The sequence below is a fragment of the Labrus mixtus genome, chromosome 12 (genome assembly GCF_963584025.1).
Source record: "Labrus mixtus chromosome 12, fLabMix1.1, whole genome shotgun sequence".
NCBI lineage: Eukaryota > Metazoa > Chordata > Actinopteri > Labriformes > Labridae > Labrus > Labrus mixtus.
The window spans coordinates 9,862,022-9,885,607 of NC_083623.1; the positions used below are offsets into that span (position 1 = coordinate 9,862,022).

At 38.8% G+C, this 23,586-nt stretch overlaps 1 protein-coding gene across 1 annotated transcript; it reads right to left on the minus strand.

Moving 5' to 3' along the window:
- Positions 1 to 15,380: 15,380 nt before the first annotated feature.
- Positions 15,381 to 21,939, minus strand: LOC132984558 (cysteine-rich venom protein TEL1-like). The gene is made up of 8 exons (XM_061051411.1): positions 21,611 to 21,939; positions 17,971 to 18,079; positions 17,604 to 17,701; positions 17,385 to 17,475; positions 16,666 to 16,808; positions 16,458 to 16,552; positions 16,265 to 16,347; positions 15,381 to 15,552 (listed from the first exon to the last, which is right to left on the minus strand). The coding sequence occupies exons 2-8, from the start codon at positions 18,056 to 18,058 to the stop codon at positions 15,428 to 15,430; spliced, it is 723 nt and encodes a 240-aa protein (XP_060907394.1). The 5' UTR covers positions 18,059 to 18,079; positions 21,611 to 21,939; the 3' UTR covers positions 15,381 to 15,427.
- Positions 21,940 to 23,586: the final 1,647 nt, after the last annotated feature.

Below are 23,586 nucleotides of genomic sequence, written 5' to 3' on the forward strand. Positions count from 1 at the left end.
TTATATGGGGTCAATGACCTTGCAGCTGATTTTTTTTTATGGACATTCCTCCTTGTGGCTGTTTTGTTTTATTTCCAGCCCTTTCTCATGCAAAGGTCAACTTGACATGCATGATCATTGTGCGCCCCTAACTCTAAAGCATTACCTTCTTATCACTCGTAATGAGGACCAGCGTGCTCTCGTGAGGATTCCTGCCGTCACACTACATGATACAGACCTCTGCTCTCGTGTGAAGCTATGCAAACACTCCTCCTTTGGGGTTCTCAGGGGCTCAACACCACATTCCTCAGTTGGGGGATTCCTCCTTATGGACACATGTATATGGCTGAGGAGGACCACGGGTCGGTCTGTGTGACAGACGAAACCCAGATCTTTCCTCTTCTTTAATCACAACTGTAAAGTCGTTTGTTGGGTGTGGTATCTATGTTACATCACATACAGCTTTCTACATAAACATGCGTGAGCTCTACAGGGCTTTGCATGAGAAATACATTTGGTAATCTTGCTTGATTTATGAGACCTGATAATTAATTCGAAGAGAGTTCATCAAGTGTGTATTGACATCGCCTCAGCGTGAGATACTTTGAAGTCTTGTATGAAGCCGACACATCGGCTAGGAAACCTTTGTGGTTATTCCATTTCTGTTTCCAGTGTGTTGCAGGTTAAAGCGACATTGCAGGTCTGCCCTGCTTGCAAAGCTCTGAATGCCATAAGCTGCAAGTTAAAAATATACTGCATGCTGTTATGAGACCTACCATGCTTCTGCCTAAAAGAAACCATTAGTCTTTTGGGGCACAGCTGGGACTTTGTGGCAAAGTGTTTGAAGTAAAAGTCCACTGAATGTCAAGGATTTGGCCTCTTAAGCTTTCACGACGGCTTCCCAACACAGCTGGCTGAGAGAGATGATCTAAACATTATGATAATGTTTAAGACATGTCCTGAGTCTTTGTTTCTTAATATCCCTCTTTGACAATGTTGAATTACTGTGTGCATGTTACCACAGAGGTCAGGGCCAGGTTGGATCATGGAACAGATAAATGTTCAGTGCTTAACTCAGAGACACTTTGACAGGTGTGCATACTGTATGTTGGCTTTAGTTATGAAACAGCCTCTGACCCCACTGTAGTGAATCACAGTCTCTAGAGTGTCTACACTCACAGACAGTTCAGTAGATACCACTCCGTCCCACAATTAAGCCAGGAATCTCTTATCAATGAATAATGCTGGGATTAGACATATGTTGGGATTGTACACATAAAAATGCCGTCTTCTTCAAACTCCCGGGTGTTTTTTCTGAAGGTTGCTGAAACTCTTTCGCATTTTTGGCTGTTTACTTTGAGAGTCACATCTTCTTCTGCATTCCACATATCAACAGAAGCCTTTTAAGCCTGGTATAATGTGACAGCATGAGCAGGGGTCAGTGTGCCTGCGTGAGTCCAAGAAGTAGCCCACTTCAGTCTCTCAGTGGGGGTCTGTTATTAAAGAGTAAGATGAGACACATGGCTGGAGGAGAGAGGATCTTCAATGACCAGCGGATACAAAGGAAGAACGAGTTATCAGTAGTACTGATGGTGTATATGATTTTTCCACTTGTTTATAAAGAGAAATACCATTTTAATCCCTCCCTATGTTTCCATAATTGTTTTGCAGCATTTCATTTACTTCATTTACTTTCCACAATTTCCCAGTTTGGGATCAATAAAGTAATTCTATTTTATTCTATTCTATCACATTTAGAAGAACAGAACAAGTAAAATAAAAACTGACCTTGTAATTAGAACTAGTTTAAAACACTGAACAAAGTAGTTACACGTTAGAAATTAATATTTCTTTGCCTCTTATTAGCAGTGCTAGGGGGCTGCTAGCCGAGCTGCTGTGACCTTGTTGGCCAAACACTTTGTTGGAAACTGACAAATGTGCATCTGTTGTGTACAACTTGAAACCCAGAGGCTTGTGTCCATTCAAACTAATTTCCAAATCTGTCAGGTTTTAAATGTAGAGAAATATCTCTGATCCAGAGACAGATTTTACCATTTGCAATAATTAAAAAGTGATAAAAAAAAAAAAAAAACCCAACCAGGATCTTGGATACTGTTAATATCCGAGGTCCTTTGCTTGAGAGGATGATAGAGTATAGACACTCCTTCATTCCATCCCCCGGCTGCTCTCTCACCACACTCCCTTGAACGTACCCCACCCCTCGTTTCCTGTGGCTGCGGCTGAGGGGAACAGTTGCAAACCGTGATAAGGCCGCTTGGAGGGAAGCCTATGCAGGCGGGTAATCAGCATGTTAGTTGCGAGCTATCAAGAACAATCACAAGCACTCATCATGTTTATGTTGCTGTGGCCCTTTATGCTATTTAAGTGCAGGCCAATTACATGGCATCCTATAGTGCTTTGTACAAGGGCTTTAAGAGGACAAACATCTTGTAGAATTTCAAATTCAGGAAAGATGGGAGAAAAATGTTGGCGACATGAAGCGGCCAAACAGAAACATTAAAGCCTTAGACGGCTTGTATGTTGTAAGTTTAGATGAGAGAAATCCCTTCCTGTCGGTCAAAAATGGAAACTTCATTTCAGCAACATTCCCGTCTTACACTAAAAGGCTTTGCACACAACTGCAGAAATACAGTGCTGTTTGAACTCCGCTGAGAGCTTTCAAATTTTTAACAGGTGTGTTGAGGATTTAGTGACGTGCTTATCATGTTACCGTGGGATGTGCAGCAGGCATTAGTCAAAAAGTGCGGACAGAGGTGCGTGAGTACAGGGTGAATGCTGTGGGACCAAAACCACATGTGCAAAACGTGATACAGAGAAATTGCAGTTATGTGCTTTTCCATGACAGCGGGAAGATGAATGGCAGGAGACCCTCTGAAGCCTGTTCATGCACTACACAGAGGGTTATTATTTAAATTTCAAGGACATTAAAGATTAAATAAGCTCAACTTTCAGCAACATGGCATGCAGCCTGCAGCTGTGGAATTGATATACATCGATGCATCTAAGCATTAAGAAAAACTTTTAAAAGATTAAAGATAGGTTTGAATGTATAAAAATTAGAATGACTGTACTTGATGGCATTAGCTGATTTCCTGTGTTAGTTTTGCTCCATGACAACCTATCATTTCCACAAATATGTTTAATCTCATGCTTACCATTTACAGCCACAGCATGCCATCTATTTGAGTGGTTGGGGTGGGTTAGCTTGGGTTCCTTTTGGTGTTATGGGACTCCTTGTATTTGCTCATACATACAGATAAATCTTTGCTGTAGTTTCTAGTTTCCGCAATTACAAAGATAACATAAGCAAGTTGTGGTCCCAGGATACTGCATGCGCCAAATACATGATAACATTATTTTAGTTTCAATTCTCACATTTCTTCTTGTACGTATTTCTTCTTCTTAAAAAATGACAAGAAATCTACTCGAAGAGTGGTGACGCATGACGGATGAAAACCTATAAATGAACACGAATTGTCGCATCCCTTTCTATTGTAAATGTGAATCTAAATATATGCATAGCACAGTTAAAAGGTAGAGATGTGTCAAAAGACACATGAAGCCCCTCTTGTTGTTTTTGTCTTTGATTTCCCACAGTCTTTATCTTGAAATGTTACAAGTCCACCCTGCCTGAGAGGAATTGCTGTCATATTATTGTTGGATGAAAGCCTTTGATAGCTCGTGCTGCAGCTTCCTCTGTAGTGCATCCTGATGTCAAGCTGCATTTTTAAACACACACTCTCCCTGCAGTGATATCATAATTGCTTTATCTAGCGCAGGCTCTCTTTAAATGACGCCTAGTGGAGGGCCTTTGCCGCACCCTTTCCTCATGCAGCAATCAACCGTCCACCTTATCATCACATCTTAATAAAAACTAAAATGATTGGACCACAACCCAAGACTTCCCATTGAAACAGGGAAACAAGAAGCAAGGGGGGGGGATGTTGTGACAAAAAAAACATCCTGCCTTAAACGACATGAGCAGACTCTCAATGCACAGGATGTAAAAGATTGGTGGTTTAAGCCAGAAAGAAGGAGAAAAATAGAAAATGTCTTCTCACGCAAGCCGACACAGCAGACCACACAACTGGGAGGAGTTTTGTGTACATGATAAATGTAATAAGTCTTGTTAAACTGAAAGTATAATAAATCTTTAACACTGTAAAAATTGTTGACATGCAGTCGAGAACAAAGACCGGTCATGCATGTTATATTGGTTTAATTAATTTGCTCTGGATAATTTTGATTCTTAGCAATTAACATATCTCATCAAAGAGTTTCCAGCAGCCGCATGAAACAGAAAACACATTGAACAAACCTTCTGTGTGAAGGTCTAGCTGATTGAATGTCTCCCCACATGGTAGCTATTATGGGCGGAATGTTATTTACACAAGGTCTACACAGATGTATAGTTTTGGGCCTGTTTACAGTAGCCTATATGGGAATCCATATAATTGTTCTCTTCAAGTTAAACACCTGAAGTGAAATCAGTGGCAAAAACGCCGTCAGTCTGGGAAGACATGGTTAACTTCATGCGTGAAAAGCCATGTTTGTGTTGAACAAACAATTTGATTTATACAGTTTTATAGGAATGTGGTGTATACAAGTTTCGTAAAAAGGTATGTGTTAGTTTATTCTGAGTGCATGCAGTGTTTAGCTCCACTGTAGAGGTCACAGGAACTTGTCTCATTACTCTTAGGGTAGAATTTTCTGCTACTTTTTTTTTTTTTGCTCATGTAGTCACAACCTCCAAAATTGCCAAGCAAAAAAACAGCATTTCTAGTAAGTTCTGAGTGAAGTCTGAGGCCAAGCTGCCATGCAAACACACAGCTGAAGCTTCCACTGCTTGTAATGTCTACGAGTTTTGTGGTAATAAAAGCTCACCCAGATAGTCCTGTTCTTTTAAAATTTGTACACAACAAGCAAAAAATTAAGCCGATGAGCAAAACCCAGCAGTTTGTCGAGTGTCCACTTGAGGCTGGCTGCAGAAGCACCAGAAGCCAACTCATGTCTTAATGGAACGGGGGCTGAAATGTTTGGAAAAGAACAAGCGTTGTTCACCATTAGGCTCGTAGCTGACCTGATTGACTGCAGGTACGGCGTAACGTTTTGTCTGAAAGCTTAAAACCCGCCTCAGCTCCAGCTATCAGTCTGTCATTAGGGTGACTAAAAGTTGGGTTGAGACAGGATTTTCAGCATGGCGACCCCCATCGATGGGACTCTAAAGCCCCCTGCAGTAACAGATAGGTGACCTCACTCAGGCTTCGTCCATTCATATTTACAGGCTGTTACAGAATTACTCTTTTTTTTTTTTTTTTATATATTTATTTTGTGTTTTTTTATGCCATTATTGGAGAGACAGGAAAGTGGATAGAGACAGAAATTGGGGACAGAGAGTGGGCACATGCAGGAAAAAGAGCAACAGGTCATTTGAAGGCCTTTAGCCTCTGTACATGGGGCGTGCGCACTAACCACTATCCTACAGGCGCTCAAGAATCTCTCTGAACCATCTCTTACACCCATTTTCAATGAATAGAACTTGAATTACTGGGCATTATAACATGTTATCTATCCGTTTTTGACAGAAAGCCTGTAGTTGGACTGATGATGATGCTTGATCAAAATCTATTTGCAGAAGAGTTTTGGAATAGGGCAAAAGTTTTGGGAAAATCTAGAAGAAATGATCTAAAGAACAAAAATAAAAGTCAGTTGTGCAAGAATATCTATTCGAATTCTGACCCTACCTGAAGATACCACACCTCACTGTTTATGTCCCAATGCAAAGTCCCCTGCTAATGCAGAAGGTTGTGTTCTTAAATGTAAAAAGCATGGTTGGAATATTTAACATGGATAAACAAAAACTACCAATAGGTGTAGGAAATGCGAATGAATGAATGAGAAAACATTGTGTTCTTAATTACATACTTTAAAACGTAAACAACCCTGAACTCTTCATATGCATGCAGGAAATATGTAGGGCTTCTCCAGAGGATTATGACAGAGTTATGGGGAAGATTAACCTGATACTTGTTAACAATTGTTTACAAAGGTGCTTGCTCCTGACATTTATGACTGCTGGAATCAACAGTAAAAAATGAGACCTTTGATGATGCAAACATTTAAATAATGACTCACTATGAATCCCCAACAAGTTCAGTACTTTATTTTCCTTATGAAAGATTGGCCTGTCAGTCACAGTATAGAAATACATATTGAATCCCTCAGCCAGATGTAGATGCGGCTGCCTATAGAATATAAAGGAAAACATATGAGGAATTTCTTTGAAAAATGCACATGGTTTTTTTTATCACATCTGTCAGCAACTTTCTATGAAATCTTTTGAGTATTGAAGTTCAGATAAATTAAGAAATCCACAAACTTAACTTTCTTTAAATATATATTTTATTTAGGAAAATAAATCTCTTACATTCAGCATTTCACATGATTACAGTTTAAGACTGTTCTGTCAACATTGTTCACATGTTGCATTAAATTTGACATTTACTTTATAATTCAATTTTAAGTAACATTAGTTTGACTCATTTGCAAAAAAACATAGGGAGTTTATACCTTGGAGGGGTAAAAGAAGGAGAGAAGAAAAACAAATACAGATAAGCTAAATGATGCAAGAATAAATCAAATAGTACTTTGTATTCTCACACATTTCTTACTTTATATCCGTTAGTCTGGCCTTATATGTCAGACATACTTTTCTATCTTTTTGGTCTAAATTGGGAAAAATCTTTCCTTTTCAACTTTGAAGGAAAATGACAGCCTTTCAAAAACACATCTTTAATATATTATGTCGATACATTCATCAATAGTAGGTGAATCAGGTTTTTAGCCATTTCCTTGTAACAGCTGTTTTTGCTCGATGTAAAAATAACTTATACTTTATTATCATTGATACTCCATCAATCAAAAAATATAAAAAATAAAATATCACCCACATATTCATTTATCACATCAAAAATGGATGTTGGCTCCAAATATTTTATAAATGTGTTTAAATAGTTCCTGCCAATATAAGGCATTATGACCGGACAATTAATAAAAGATACAATATTGGTTGTTGTCACCTATCCCACATAGTCTCAAGCAGCTGCTACAACTTCTCTGATGTCTTTTCTGCAACAGGGTTCATTTAACTTTGTGTTGTTGTGTAAGTATCACTATTTACTATATCACAACCTGTTTACCTGTTTTATCATAGTTCTAGGCATGTTGTGGAAAACCTGTAAAATCAACGAAAGTATTTTGGGATTTATCAAGAAGCAGTGTGCATAATTGCAACGTGCAATAAGATTGAACACAATAAACATGAACACTGATCCTAAAGTGTGTTCCACTAGCTGCTCTCAAGTTTATTTAACTTTACATTTATTTAACTCAAACTTTCTGGCTAAAACTGGTAGTTACCTAATGTTAGCATGCTAAAGCTATAGAGCCTATTTTGTTAATGTATCAGATGATTCTTCAAAATAAAGCTGAATTATGATCATGAAATTTGAGAAGACCTATATTCACACTACACAAAAACACAAAGTTCATACAGTAATACGAAACATAAGGCTAATAAAGTTGACAAAATGAACTTTAGCGACCAAAAGTTATGAAACTATATACCCGTTCACCAGCATTGGAAATGACCTGACGTGTTTATGTGATGTATATTTAATTCTGCTTAACACAAATGTAATCATTATGAGATCAATTACAGCTTTTAATGGTACAACAACTTCCTGTTTACATATTTCAGAGTTTTTATTGGCCCTATCAATGACTGTATATAAAAATGGATGTCACGTCTCAATTTCCTTCCATTGTACAAAATTGAAACCAAATACCCACGTGACAGGTGTTAACATAATGCATTAGTGACGTAGTTTGGGACCAAGACACGTGCAGAAGGGAGCTGGTTGGTTGAATCAAGGCTATGCCCGTTCTGCTTACCAAAGCATACATTTAACTTACTGATAATACAGCAAAGATCCCACAGGTTGGGTTAGGTTTCCTCAATCTTTATAGACAGTTTATGGTCCCAACATGTGATGAAGTCCTCGCTATCAAAGACATTTCATTAGTTTTACTGATGAAACCAACTTAAGTGAATCTGAAAGAATTAGTAAGGACTTACAAACATTTCTTAATGGATTTACAAATTGCTGTTACAACTCTTCCTTGAACTTATTTCCAGGAGGAGCTTTAAAGCTATCTTCTCTCACGTCACATAACTGCCGTAGCATCGTCTGACTCTAAAATAATAACCCGTGTGTGATTGACCCTTGCATGACCAAGCCATTCCCGAGTGAAGCTTATGGATTTGGTCCCTGCATCTGTCTGACACCGGCTAATGGCTAACAGATTTACCAGGACGAGAAAAAGGAATGTCCCCCCCCTTCTTCTGTGTAAAATGTAAGGCCCTGCGAATGTCTGTGTCAGATTACTGTGGCAGGAGCGATAAGCAGATGTAAAGACCCTTGGGGCTTATTTATTATTATGGCCAAGGTTGGAAAAAGCCAAAGAAGTGCAGTGAGAGCAGAGTTTGGAGAAGAAATAACGTGCTCTCATGCAATTACTGTCAGGGCGTTCGGCCTCCCCTTTGTGATAATACACCAGGATGCATGCATGGTTCATGCACATTTCCCAGGCAACATTTTCAAGAATTTCAAATAGATCCATATCTTACGAAGTATGCCTTATAAAACTTGACAGGAAACTTTCCGTGAGGAGAGAAGACAAGCTTTGTAAAAAAAAAAAAAAAAAAAGAAGAAAGGTGGCTCTTAGAACATATGAGGAGTCATAGTTTCGGAGCAGAAATAAACCAGTTGAATATGTGGTAGCCTTGAAGTTGCAGTATGTTGAAAAAATAGACTGAATCAATTTATTCTGCATCCTCTATCAAAGTGGCAATAGTACCATTGCCCCCCCAACCTTACTTAAAACTATTAAAACGATTACAGTTAAAAAAAAAATCCTGTGCAGGCAACGATATACAGTACCAGGACTCTTTAGGGATAAAGAACCTGTAGTACAACAGCAAACATGTCAAAAAGAACTCTGACAATAACTAAGCACTGATTCATCATCTATTTGTGTTTCAATCTCTTTAATGTTCTTGTTTGGTCATAACCTAGTCCAAGTTATTGTAGCCTGTTTGGAGTGGTCAGGACGCTGTAGGATTTAAAAATAAATCTCACAATATAAAGGCTTGTACTCCATCCAGCAAATGTTTTCAAGTAAGTCCCAATAGAAGCAGCATGATCTGCAATCATGTGAATATGGCTTCAATAATATGACAACAACAAGAGCTATCTATAAACTTTAAAAAAAATGATTACCATGCTGAGAAAAGTCCATCTAAATGTCTTTAGGACGAGGTGCGGGATAGCCTAGCACTTATGATGCGCGCCCCATGTATGGAGGCTATTATCCTTTTCCTGCATGTCACTCCCCACTCTCTCATCTGTTTCTGATTCTATCCACCATCTTATTAATAAAGATACCATCACACTCATCACCTGCTGTTATCCACATATGTTTTTGACAGCTTTAGATTGCATGCAGAATATTTTGTCTCGTCTCCTTTTCAGTACAGAGAGTATGCCTGTCTTTTTTTCATGTTTGAACACTGCCGGAACGTGCTGCAGACTGTTTGTTGCTGTGGTGTTTTCGTCTGTCTGGATGGTTTAGTGTCTGTGCATTGAGCAATTAATCATTTTAGCAAAATTGTTTCTGTGTTTGCACGCAGTAAATACTAGACGGAGACGTTGCATGTCCTCTGTTGACACTTTGAACTGTCGGTGGTTTAAAAGTTTGAATGTATTTGGAGATCGTAACTCCATCCATGTTTGTATTGACTCATTATCTTTATTTAAACATCCTTCTTTGGACATACATATCTTTATTGAAGTTCGGGTTGTCACGGTACTATAGTATACTTAGATATGATACTCCAGTGCCAAATATCGGGTCATTTCTGGTTTGTTATTAACAAAAAATGCAGACAAATGATGCCAACGTATTTATGCAATTTCAACAGTGCTGTCTTTGGCTTGCGGCAGCTTTTGGTTATAGATATGAAAGATCTGCAGTTTCTATATGTTTCAATGCCATTGATCATTAAAACAACAGAGATTAAATCATTTGAAAACAATGGGGAATCAAAAAGTATCAACGTTTGAAAGACTTGTCGACACTTGTACGTAAAGATTAACGCAGACATGCGTGTCAAAATAAAATGCTACTTATCGTTTATAAAAGTTGGTACTGACAATCGTCACTGAAAGATGATTGAAACCCTGTTTCTGATGTTTTGAATATTAATAAAGCTGCTACTACTAAACTTAATTACAGCACTCACACAGGGGAATGTTGTATTTGAAAGTATATTACAAGCAACAATTAATTATGAGAGCGGTCTTCTTTTCAGCGTGGTTAAGTAATGAGTCTATCAATTGTTGAACCATGTTTTGTTTACTTTGTTGAACATCATTAAAAAAATCGGTGTAGTCCTAAACCACAAATATATTTTGAGCGTCTTCAAACTATTCCTTGTGTTCCTTCGTCCATTCTGGCTCTTGATTTTCTTTCTTTTACGGGTTGTTGTGTGTAAATGAGTGTTTTGCGTTGCATTGTGTTTGGAATACGCCTACACCCACTTTAACCATTTCCTCTACTGCTGGCTTGGGACCCCTTTCTAAATGTTTGTTCAATGTACATTTGCTTGAGGGTGATTAGGTGAGGAAAGGAATCCAACAGGCAGTGGCTCCGAGAAGAAACAACAACGGTCTGCTAATGGCTGACATGAAGCAGGACTGTTTTATTAAGCCCGGTATGCTGGGAGAGCTCAGTGTTTGGCCACTGGTTGAACTCGTAGAAATCCTGCTCGCTCGTGAAACAATTACTTTAGTCCAGGCACTGGAGGAAGTAAAGGGCACATAAAGCCCCTTACTGTGCATCCAGTTCATTAGTTATGAGTTCCTCAGGACAATATAGGGAGTTATGTGGTTGCTACAGAACCAGCTTCGATATACTGATTAATATCAGTGATTGCCATGCCTATAGTCCTCCATACTTCAGGTCTTTATCAATCAGAGTGATCGGCCAGAGCTTGGAAGTCTCACAGACGAGATCTGTTGTTAGTCTGCTTTGATTTGAGAGTGGTCTTGCAAGTTTCTGATGAAAGCCGAAGAGGTTGTCAAGTTGCATCTCAAAGCACTCAATGAAAGGAAGGAAGCTCACAACTTTACTGGTCCTCTTTCATTAGCTGGAAGTCTGAATCTTTCTGTAGCTCTTAGCCGGGAGTTCACTTCCCACACATGACACTCCAGTATAGTGGAGGCTGTATGGGGCCTTATACCTTTTACCACAGTAAGTGTCTGTCCCAAAACCTATTTCCTTTAAATTTGGCGTGTATGTGAAAATATCTGCTGCAGTGCAGAAAATCTAGGGAATATGAGTCTTGCATGCTTTACTGCAAACAACATTTTTATATTGGCAAAAAAACTCTTTTGAAAATAATATCTTGGTAGACTTACTAATGCAATACTAGCTTTAATAAACCTTTTAGTTTCAATCTCTAAACCTGTATTTTATCAACTTTATATGCCTGTCTCCATTTCAGATTTCTGTCTGAACTAAATGTTAATACCTGTAATATGTAGGGTGAAATATTTGAAACATTGACGTTTTTTATGGCAATTATAAATGGACGACTCAAAGAGGATGACTGGCAGCAGCATTCTGACACCACAATGATGTGAACTGCAGCAGTTCAATGAGGAAGCGGATCACTGGCCACTCAGTCGTGCGTTCCTAGCACTAAGCGTCATTTGGGGGCAGTTGTGATGCTTAAATGAGCACTAAAGGGCAAACAGGTGTAACCTGAAGGTTTCCGACGATCAGGGGTTCATAAAACTCGTTTGGAGGTTATATTGCTGACACATACCTACATGATAGAAGACAACTTTGTTAGCAACTTGTGGTGAGCTCTGTTAGACTGAACACAAAACATGACAAATCTGAGATAGTTCTTCCTCACCTCCTGACTGTTCGCTGTCCTGAAGTCCATGAAAATATTTTAACATAACAGAATTTCAGATTTTTGTATTTGCACAATTTGCTATTAAGTGTGTGGATTTGGTGTAGGTTAATTCAGCACAAGAGTTCTGATTGGTCCTGGTACTCTGTAAACCCCTCCATTTAGACCCGCAGGCTGATTAAAGTTCACCAAGTGTCACAGATTATTTCATCTTGGATTTAAAGTCATTTGACCAAAGTAAATCAAATTTCTGCGTCTTGGTAGGTTTAAGACGAAGTGAAGCTTTTTTTTTTTTCTCAGCATCCTGTTTCTAATCCAAAGGGGACTGATGTGTGGAGATAACAGCGCAGACTAAACGAGCTGTCTTCAGTCTGGACAGACTGATGGTACTGATCTCACAAGTGTCTTCCTGTCTGATGAAACTGTTTTTTTTTTATGTATGTTTCTGCCAACTTACTTCTCTCTCTCTTTAGTTTTCTGTATTTGTGGGTTTTTTTTCCACACTCCTTTTTTTTTGGCATTAAAGAGATGGCCAGGGGATTTAAAAGTAGGCTTAATTACTCTTTCTGTCACTGGACTTGCAGAGCTGCAGTGAGTGTTAATGTGTCTTTTCTGATGGAGCCTCAATAGCTTTTGATGAGATAACTTTACAGCATAGGCTAATTATAGCTAAAGAGACTGTATTAGTTACATTAAACTAAACACCTGAGGAAATGCTGAAAATGCAAATATTGTTATTTTTTTACTTGAATTACACAATCTACACTTCAGGGAGACCAACTGACGCCATAAGTCATAAACATTTTCTGACCCTGGGACCAACTGTTGAGGCTTACTGGTGGAGATGATAAGCCCCACAGGATGGCACGGCCAGGCTTATCGAGTCAGACCACGCCGGAGGAGCTCTGCTATCGCTCTACTCATTGGCAGAGAAAAACAACTCATTCCCTTCTCTCCCCTCTATAGACAGAAAAGTCTTCTTCTAGCTCCTCCTGTCTGCTCGCTTCAGGTGGGGCTCTTCTGCGTCTCTTAAGTTAACCTCACAGATATGTCAGTGACGGAGCAGAAACTTGTTCGACTCCTTCGTGTTGCGTCATGGAGAGCTAGACCCTTTTGGCCAGCGGACAAGATTTGAGAAATTCAGCCCAAAAGTGTTTATTTTCAATGAAATACGTTTTTTAATCACATCAAAGGGTGCAAATTCCAACACAATAGCCCTGCGTGTGACAGTGTGGCAATAGGAAATGTAATGTTGTACTTAGAGTAGATTACTTTATGAGTCAAGATGGAAACACGTTTGACTGAGTGCAGAGGGGAAACTCTGCCTCGTACCAGAAAAACAAAACACCTCAGCAGATCCTGCCTTGATAAAGTCCAAACAGCTGAGCCTGTAGATCCATCTGTGCTTCTCGAATGTACCCTGCATGAGCCTAACTCGTACAAACACCACCCTATTTGAACCAGGAGCCTGCTGAGCAGCCAGAACATTTGTAGTTGACCCCTGAGGAGAGGCACACTCTCTCAGCCTCAGATGTTGGTTAGTAGGAGAATATCTTTCCTGAAGGAGCAGAGAGAGTAAAAGCATGAAGTCTGATGAAATAAAAACATCCCACTGCTCATCAGAATCAGAAATCCCCAGGGAAATTTGTTACCGTTGCGCTTAAACAAAAAACAGCAGTAGAAAATATAGAAATAATTCAAGATGTAAAAATAAAGTAGAATAGATATAATAAAATAAGCAATAAAATAACAAATAAGTACAAAGTAAGACAAGATAATAACCTATGTACAAAGTGCAGTGACTTAAGTTAAACTAATATTTACAAATATATAAATATTTACTCATTGAGGGCTGACTCTGGTACTGATGAGCATTTCAGATAAGTAGCCTCGTATTTAGTGTCCTTGCTTGCAACAATAAAAAACATGATCATTTAAATAACGAGTGCTTCATGTACTGTAAGTGTTTTTATTTATTTTTTCAGTATAAAGATCTAATTTAATTGCACTCCCATTTCTTGTCAAACATTGATCATACTATTGTAGTCTGATGTTGTTTGCTACTCTGTATTTTAAAAAGATACTTTCATTGCATTTTTAAAAAAAGTTTTAAGTAGCTTGTCTGTATATCTCTTGTCTCCTGTTCATTGCTTTATCATGCCTGAAATCTTCACTCAAATCAGAAGTGGTGATAATTGATCTGTTTCAGGTCTCACACATGAGTGTTGCCAAATGGCTAAATGTTGTTTTTATTACGTTTACAAGGTGCGCTTTCACTTCATGCAGTGTCGGAAAGACATGACAGTCCATCGCTGCATTAACAGTTGAGTGACTGATAAAGCCATTTGAAGTCCCGTTATAATTCACAATCCACGTCTACTCATGATGTGAACGACTTGATTGGGAGATGTGACCTGGGAGTTTATGATACCACAGTGTGGTGAGGGGACAGAGGCTTCAAAATGGGGATCTGTGTGTCGATGATGCTGATAGCGTGTCAGTGTATGTAGAGACTTGAGTCTGCAGTGCAGTTCTTATATTTCCCTGAAGGTCCACAGAACTGTTGACGGTCGTGGCTTCGGGGGATTCACAATCAAATGAAGTCACATAATCGTTTCAGTTCATTGTGACTATTACGATCTTTATGCTGCTCTGTGAAATGAGCGCGGGTCTCTCTTTCTCTGATGAGTCTGCATCATGGTATGTTGTCATCATTTCAATGTTTTTTGAAGGTTTAGAGTAAATTAGGATCCGTGTTAGTTTGCATATGAAGCCTGAAAGTCATGTGATTCATTTGCATTAAAGATAATTATTGCATTATGGTCTCTGGATTAATCACATCCATTTAATGTGTTGGCATCAACAGCCCAAGTGTCTTCTAATAGGAAATACATTTTTGTCTTTTAGTTGAATCAGCATTGATATCACAGGAAGCCCTGCTGTCATTTACCTGTCAATATTATCAGTGTCACATGATTAAATTAAAGAGTTTTTGTCATTGGTATATCTCACAGAATCTAACTATATATGTACCAGTAATTAAATAATGCAGGAAATCAGGCATATACTCGTTGGTCTTTTTTAAGCCACAGCAAGCAGGATTGGTCTCAAAGTGAGGTTTTATCTTGGCATAGCTTTGGGAAGTCCATCAGATTAATTTTCCCTCCATACTTGCTTGCTGAATCCACCCTGTCCTTCCTCTTTGTGAGTGTGCACCTTACAAAAAGTCAAATGGCCATGCCAAAGTAAATTTCCTTTTTGTCATCTGCTGATGACTGGACAGTCAAACACCCTGAAGGATTCAATCATGAGGACACAATATTTAATCATGCTGAAATTTATTGAAACAGACTGGATGAGCCAGGTGACATGTAGACGTGTAATTTAAACAATCTCAGTTTTGCACTTGCACGTGCCACCACAGTACTGTTTAACAAAATCGAACACCTCGCAATACATTTTGAACATAGGACAGTTCTCAAACCTGTCATTGTATGGACATGGATTGGCTGGAAGAGATAGAGAAAAAGGAGAGAATCAGTACATTTATTATCAGCAAAGAAGATAAAACATGACTCAAAGAGGTAGTGACATCCCACATAGACCTACAACTTCTGATTGAAGATGTTCTAGAGGCAATTATGACCCAGCTGGTTGGTTGCAATTTCAAAGATAACCGCTAACAGTAATGACTGACAGGTCAGACTGATGAAACTGCAAACAGAAGTGACTGACAGAGCAGACGAAAGTTTTTCTTTTTTGCCTTTAGATAGATCAAAATCTTAATCTTCTTCTTTTGCAAAATGAAAAATAACTTATGTTGCAATGAACAATGAAAGATATGATGAGGACAACACACAGTCCCTAATCATTTACTCCAAAAGGGGATGCAAAGATTTGTTAACAAATTCCAAACTATCATCAAACATTGTCATTAAAAAAAAAACCCGCACACATACACTCCAGTGCTGCATAAGGTAAAAGGAAATTAGCCCGTCTAAAAGTCAAATGTGACTTTTTTAAAACCAATAGTCCAAACAAAAAACTCTATTCACTAGACAAATTACAAAGACAAGAAGAAAATCTTTCCATTTAACGATCTGAAAGGCAAATGTTAACATATTTGCTGGAAAAAGGAATTAAATAATTACTAGTAGGGGATACATTTTTCTTGGATTTACTAATTGATTATCTACTTATGGATGCAGCTCTTTTACTTACTGCACAGTCCGTTGTCACAGTTGTCGGGGCAGTCTGCGCAGCTTTTTCCAGTCTTGTAGGGGCGAGCTAAATTGTAGTTTCCACTGAAATATAGTCCAAAGCATCAAATAGTGAACATAGATAACACAAGGTCTTGTATTTAATGAAAGTGATTTAACTGACAAACAGAAAAAAAAACATCACTCGTACTTACACTGGGCAGTAGTGGCAGACGTAGAAGTACTTAAATCTAGAGTCTGGACAGTAGGCCAAACCACAGCCAATTTTGTGAGACTTGTACCAAACAACCTGTGCAGAGAACAAGACTTGTTTTGGAAGATCATTTAAAAAAAACAAAAAAACAAGAGATGACTCATTTGTATACAAGGTTGTAGGAACCTTCTAAGATCTAATAAGATCACCTGTGTAAAGTGTCCAACCACTCCATCATTGATCGATCCAGATCCGAATTCCCAGTCTTTCACCTCGCTGTACCAGGAATCGATGACTTTGCTCCAGGTTAGCCTGTGGCTGGACATGAACAGATTCTCTCCACAAGAGGTAGCTACAGTTTAACAACAAGAGAGAGAGACATTTCAGTCCATTAGAAATCAAAATACTTGAGTTGAACCCTGAGACACTCTGTCACTAGAGTCCAAATCAATAACCTGTAGTGTAAAGCATCTTCCACATGGTGTTACCTCTAATCAGCATTTATTTAGTTTTGTGTGAAAGACTGATGATGTTTTCAGATTACAAACCACACTTGATCAGTGTTGTATAAAAGTGTTATTACAATAACCTTTCAGTAAGAATCACATCCAACCAGTTAAAATTAGGGCATAATTCAACATTCACAAAGGACGAGCCTGGTCATCTTGACCAAACCTAAATGACTTTTTTAGATGTATTTTATTTAAACATAACGTGTCATTTATGATGCCTTTATTTGTATTTACTTTGTTTTCTCTATTTCATTTCATAGTAAAGGTGTGAATATAGAGTTCAGAGTCAGATGACTTGTTTGAGATGATATAACGCTCTGACAGGAATGAAACACTTATTAAGGTTGTCAATTAACACACTTCTTTTTTCTATGTGCTTGTTTTGTAGAGTATAAAAGCAATTTAGTTTAACTTACCATTGATCTTTCTGAAGAGGTATGAGCTGTGTTGCATGGGGCAGGTTTTGGCCCACTTTTGAGCAATTTCTGCAGCTTTGTTGTTCCAGGTCTGTGGGGAGCAGAGGACAGGTCAGCCACAAACACAAAATATACATCAGAAATCAGAAAATGCACAAGTGCTCAGTTATCCTGCTTTGACTGAATTGATGAAACAAGAAAGCATTTAACGGTTGTTACCATTTTCACCATGTTGCTAGCGGTAGGGGTAACTGCCCTTCTTAGATCGTTATGCTTGTCCAGGATCTCTTGCTGATCCTTGCCAGTGACCCCAGGATCTAAATTGAGAAAATAACAACAAACAAAAAATATCAAAGTTTGAATAAGTATGATTATACTTAATATTTAAGATGAGTGTATGTGTAACATTAACAGCACTGATAACACTCACCCGTCTTTTGATTTAGTTTCAGGGATGACAGAGAAAATAATGGTTAAGTTATTGAACAAAAGAACCTCATTACAAAGATGAACATTTAGAAAAGATTTTAGGACAAAACAAGGAATATACACACAATATATCCTATAACAATTGATTGTGTATCACTTACCGTGACTTGATTATCCGCCATAGAGCCAGGTAGCTGCAGAGCAGCCAGGAGGCCGAAGGCACACAGGAAGCTTGAAGTGTACATGGTTTAAACCAGGATTGTCTCCTAGAGCCAAAGGAGTGATTAATATATACAGGACTACACGAACACGTGACAATTAAACACACAAACTTAAGGGCATCCTAAATTTTAACAACCAAACTGAAGAAAGCATTTAGTCAACGTGGCACCTGTAAAACATCCTTGATGTGGTATGGTCTGTGTTTACTTTGTAAACAGTACATTTTTGGCAAGGATATGGGAGAAGGTTTTCAAACACAACATAGTGTCTTAATTAAACTTTGATGATTAAAACTTTACACAAACTCCTGAAGCATTGATAAGATATGAAAATGCTTCCACCTCACTAGTCGTCACTAACACGTTTTTTTAAAAGATTTACAGCGGCAGATTGTCTTTTATACATGGACAAAACCCATATCAAACCTCTAAATTCTCCAGTAGGCTCATGTCTGGGTCATTTGGTGAGTGTAGAAGGATTTTAAGGCTTTGAAAAACAACTTCCTTTTTCATGGTGAACAATGCATGGGCATGGCAACAGCTTCGGATGCAAGTCATTGAGCTTTGCATGTATGATTCGTCCCAATCTCAGGACAGGAAATGTTCAATGTTTTGATGAAAACTAACAGATTCTGAATATTGGCATGCTGATATGTTCAGACATGGACTCAAATCAGCCTTGAAAAGATGAAGGCAGTTTGAAGCCTTCTATGATTAAGTTATAGCAAATTCCTCTTCCATGGCAAGACATCAACCATGTATGAGCTGCTATAGTTTTATGCCCTTTGAGCACAAGTCGAACAACGTTTTGTCGCACAGGTCTCTTCTAGCTGTAAACCAAACTTCATGTGGAATCGGATAATTCCCCTGGGCCCTTAATGAGTCACATGGGAGACTGGGACTACTTTGGAGGGATGGACCAAACGTCTGAACATAATTCTGGTCAATATAAAAACAGGCATTGTGAAAATACCAACTTTATAACACAATTTGTTCTTGTTCTGTGTTAGAAATCTAGTCTGTGTTGGGCTTGAACACGTGCCCTGAAGTCAGGTTCAATGTTTGAGGTGGATATGCGAAGGACAGCTGACAGGTGATCATCAGTGAGAGAGGATCTGTATCTAGATTTGTGAAACTCCATCACTGAGGGCTGTTTGTTCACATATGTAGGTACATCCAAAGAGAACCGACATCCCCTGAGCATGATCCCTCACGTGTGGAAAGTTCTCTTTGAGAGATGAACAGAAATGCATCAGTGATACAGACTTAAAGTGATCCGTCACTAGTGTATCAGACTGCAGGTCAATGAGTCAGAGCTGAACATCACTGGGTATGTCATCCACACTGCAAGTTAAGGGAGAAGACAACGTGCAGTGAAACTCTCTTGTTGTTTAGTGCACCTTAATATGTATCTGATAAAAGAATCAAACAAAAAAGATAAGGCAGGATACTGAAGATTGCTTACTGTGACGGTCACTGTCTTGGCTGAATACCAGGCTATAACTAATTGATTCTGTCTCTATGATTCCTAGAGTAGTCGATTGGTCCAATTTAAAACACCTGGGCATGTTGCTCTGAGGGCATCAAAGCCTAACCCCAGGGTGTCTCTCTCTCTCTCTCTCTCTCTCTCTCTCTCTCTCTCTCGTGCCACATGGACTCACATCCTCCACAATTGCACATTTTGTTACATTTTGCTTCACAGAGACAAAAACACCCCACACTTCATTTATGCCACACACCCACATCCACACTACTGACCTCACTGACGGAGACACTCCGTGTTTGCTGTTCTAATCATTATTATCGGAAGTTAGCTGGTGTCCTTTCTCATATTTGTCATAGCCCTTGAGCCAGGTTATTACAAATTACAAATAACCCACCCCTTACTTAAATATTGTTTTTGAATGTCAGTATTGTATTCCTGTTTATATTGCAAAATATCTCCTTATCAGGGTTTTCCTTCTATTGTCCTGATAGTCACAAAATATGGTTCTTAAATTAGACTTTGAGATATTTGTAATGTATTTTAGTGATAAATTACCTCTTACTGTATTCATGCATGCACAGTACATTACCTCTCTGACCCCTGGCCTCACAAGCATAATACTGCAATTGGCCACTAGTAACACCCTGACTCTTCCACTATCACTTCAGATCCTGTCATTCCATCTGCCCTGCACTCATATCACTCTCCTCATCTTCACTTGAACTCCTGTCAAACGTGCTCTCTCTCTCTCTCTCTCTCTCTCTCTCTCTCTCTCTCTGGGTGGGTGGTACTTTTTTTTTTTCACACTGGCTGACTACTCCATTTGTTTTTGGAAAGACCTGGCACTGTTTCTTAAAGATACATAGTCCTCATACAATCAAGCCAGTCCCTCTATTTATCCTGAAACACTTCTGATCAGCTGTCTAATCCATCGGTAAATATACAAGAATCAAAAAGACTTCATCACCAGGACCTCTTTGTTGATTTTATTTCAGCGCCTTTTGCTGTCCTACCTCAAAGCCATTTCTTACAGGACCCCATGCAGAGCTCCCCTGCAGAGCCTGCAGAGCAGACAATGGAATTAACATGGTCCGTCACTTCTTCCTAAACCACCAGAACTCATTGGTAACCTCTGCCAGGGTCATGTTTGTGTTTGTTGACGTTACTTCTACTCTCAACCATCTACAATCATCCCAGCTCCACTGCAGGACCAGCTCTCTTAGCTGAGAGTGCCAGACTATACTTGTTATCCAGTAAGGCGTGTAGGTGACCTGATTGACAGGTGGGCCCAATATAGCGGTTTGTCAAGAGGCTTAAAACCCGCCTCAGCTCCAGCTCTCAGCCTGTCGTTACATTGACTGAAAGTTAGGCTGAGAGATGATTTCCAGCATGGCTGCTGCTGCCAATGAGCCTCCAGAGCCCCCTTCAGTAACAGATGGGTGACGTCACTCAGGCTACGTCTGTAAATATTTACAGTCTGTGGTCCCCACCAGTATGTGCTGAAACTTAAGGGACAATCAACCAAGACTCTAAGTAGTAACTAAACCTCAGGTCCTCACCAAATAGCACAAAGGAGGTTGTGCTATTTGTGCTGTGAGAGCTACAAAGGCTCGGTTGGTTCCCCTTCACATGTCCATCATCATCAGGAACACTCATGCCACTACTCGGAAGGACTGTGGAGTATCTTTGCTCCTTTTTTCCTTATTTTGAAAAATTGTAGAGTGATGGACTTGTGAAATGACCATACGGTTTCAGCACTGCACACAATTCAAGGAACACAATGTACAAATGTTGATTTGCTTTGTAAAATGTTAAGAAATATTTGAAGATGTAAAACATTGATAAGTGACCACATGGTGGTGCTATAGGTATTATTTTTGAACAAGTTAAGCACTTTTAGATGAGAAACTACCAGACCAACTTTAGAACTTGTAGTTCCTGTTCCTGATATCGGCTTTTAATCATTATCCCAGATACGCCATTATAAACTTTTATATTTTTAAAATACATGTAAAATCCCTGAAACATGTTAGCATTAAGACAATTAGGAAATAATAATTAAGCTACAAAGAGGCAAAACAGAAGCATACCTACTTACAGAGTCCGTAATGAAATGTCCAATTTAACTAAAAATTCAACAAAACAGGTGAGAAAACAGGAGGAGCCATGAAACAATAACCACAAGGAGCAAGGTGGATGAAACAAACTGGCAGAAGGAAAGGAACAGACACTGGTGAGAACAATAAGGGCGGGCACACCTCACAAGGAAAAGAGAACACACAAAGACAGTAAGTGATGAAACACGAGCAGAGTGTGTGATAAAATAAAACAGGAAATGAGAACTAAATCAACCAACTAACAAAAAAATAGAACCTAAACAAAAAATGTAATTTACAAATAAAATGAATTCCTCAGTAAATGTCTGAATCATTCCTCAACTCCAAAACTATGCTTGAACCTCTCCTTTCTACACCTGTCTGTAAATTAAGGGGTTAGTAGACAGGCTAGAGACACATATTAGTGTCGGAAAAACATGGTAAAGTGTTTTTTACATAATGTGTGACCTTTACCATTTTGAGATTCCAACTTCTGAAATCTGTGGATTTCGTTTTGTCTTAATATTTTGGTAGGTAATATTTATTTTTGATTATTTTTGAGGTTTGGCACTTGTATCTAAAGTAAATAGAAATACAGTGTCTGTGTATTTTCAACCATGTGTATAATAATAGAACAAGCAGTTTGATAAAAATGAACTCGTTTTTTTATTTAGATAGTTCTTTTAAAACTCTGAAAAACAACAGACCATTATATAAAAAGCTACATCATTTCAATAACAGGGTACGTTACCTCCTTGTCAGGGATATCAACTTTACAAACTAGAAATTAGAATATATCTTTATTTTCATTGCTATAATAACAACGAAAAACAGTCGTCAGTGGCAGCACATACAGGCGGACAGTAAAAATGATAATGTAAAGACAAGCATTAAAATCACATCATAGGAAAAACAATAATCACATCATAAAAACAATAAGAAAGCTCTGAGAGAAATTGCAAAAAGTGCAAAGCAGCTGTCAGGTTCAGAACTGAAAAGATAAAGTACTGGTGCTGAGGTCCAGAGGACAAAAAGGGCCCATGCTGCGCAGATACAACAGTTTTTGAAGCGACCGGAGCCGTTTCGAATCCTGTTATATAGCAGTCCACTTCCTTGTTAGAGCACAATTGCGTTCTCATCCCATATACATAAATCGTGCCTGAGCCCACCTCTTCAAGGGGGCTATGGGACGGTACCAGAGTACGGTACGAGTACCAGGAAAAAATGCAGGAAGGACAGAAAGAAGAAAAATTGGCGAGTATTAATGTGCAAACTGAGGCTTATTATATTTTTTTCTCATCATTAGTTCACCTTAGAACTGACTATAATAACTCCTGTTTTTTCGCTTCACTGGATGTCTGACTCTTTCATGTGGCAGTTTGAGAAGTTATATTTCAGCTGCAGCTCTGACGATAACAAACAGAGCGGCATGGAGACATTGAACATTAATATTCAAGATTTCAAGATTCAAGATTTTTATTTGTCGCATGCTCATACAGATGTGCAGTGAAATGTAAAGACTGTTCCGCAAGGCCATGCAATAACACTCAAATTACTAATACGAATTACTAATATGAACATGTTATTCAAAGCCATAAGTAAGCTATTCATCATTTTACATCTTCAAAACACAACCAAAAGGCTCCGGTGCTTTTTTGAGTATCTGATGAAGTATGGTATCAGTAAAAAAAAATAATCATTAACTTTAACGATAATGTAAAGTCATACAGGACAGTAAGTCATGAAGTGTCCTCCCCCCTCTCGATCAGCTCCGGGAGCCCCACAATCAAAAATTCTGATTGGTCAGTGGGTGGAGATTTTCACAGGTTGATCTCTTATCTCATCTGCTCCGGAGCAGGTTAGGTGTACAGCACAAGTTACCGTGGCGATATAGCCAGGTAAGAAGTGAACCCAGGGTTAACCCCGAAGTTACCTCGCTAAACCCAAATCCTGCTACGTTGTACAGGCCC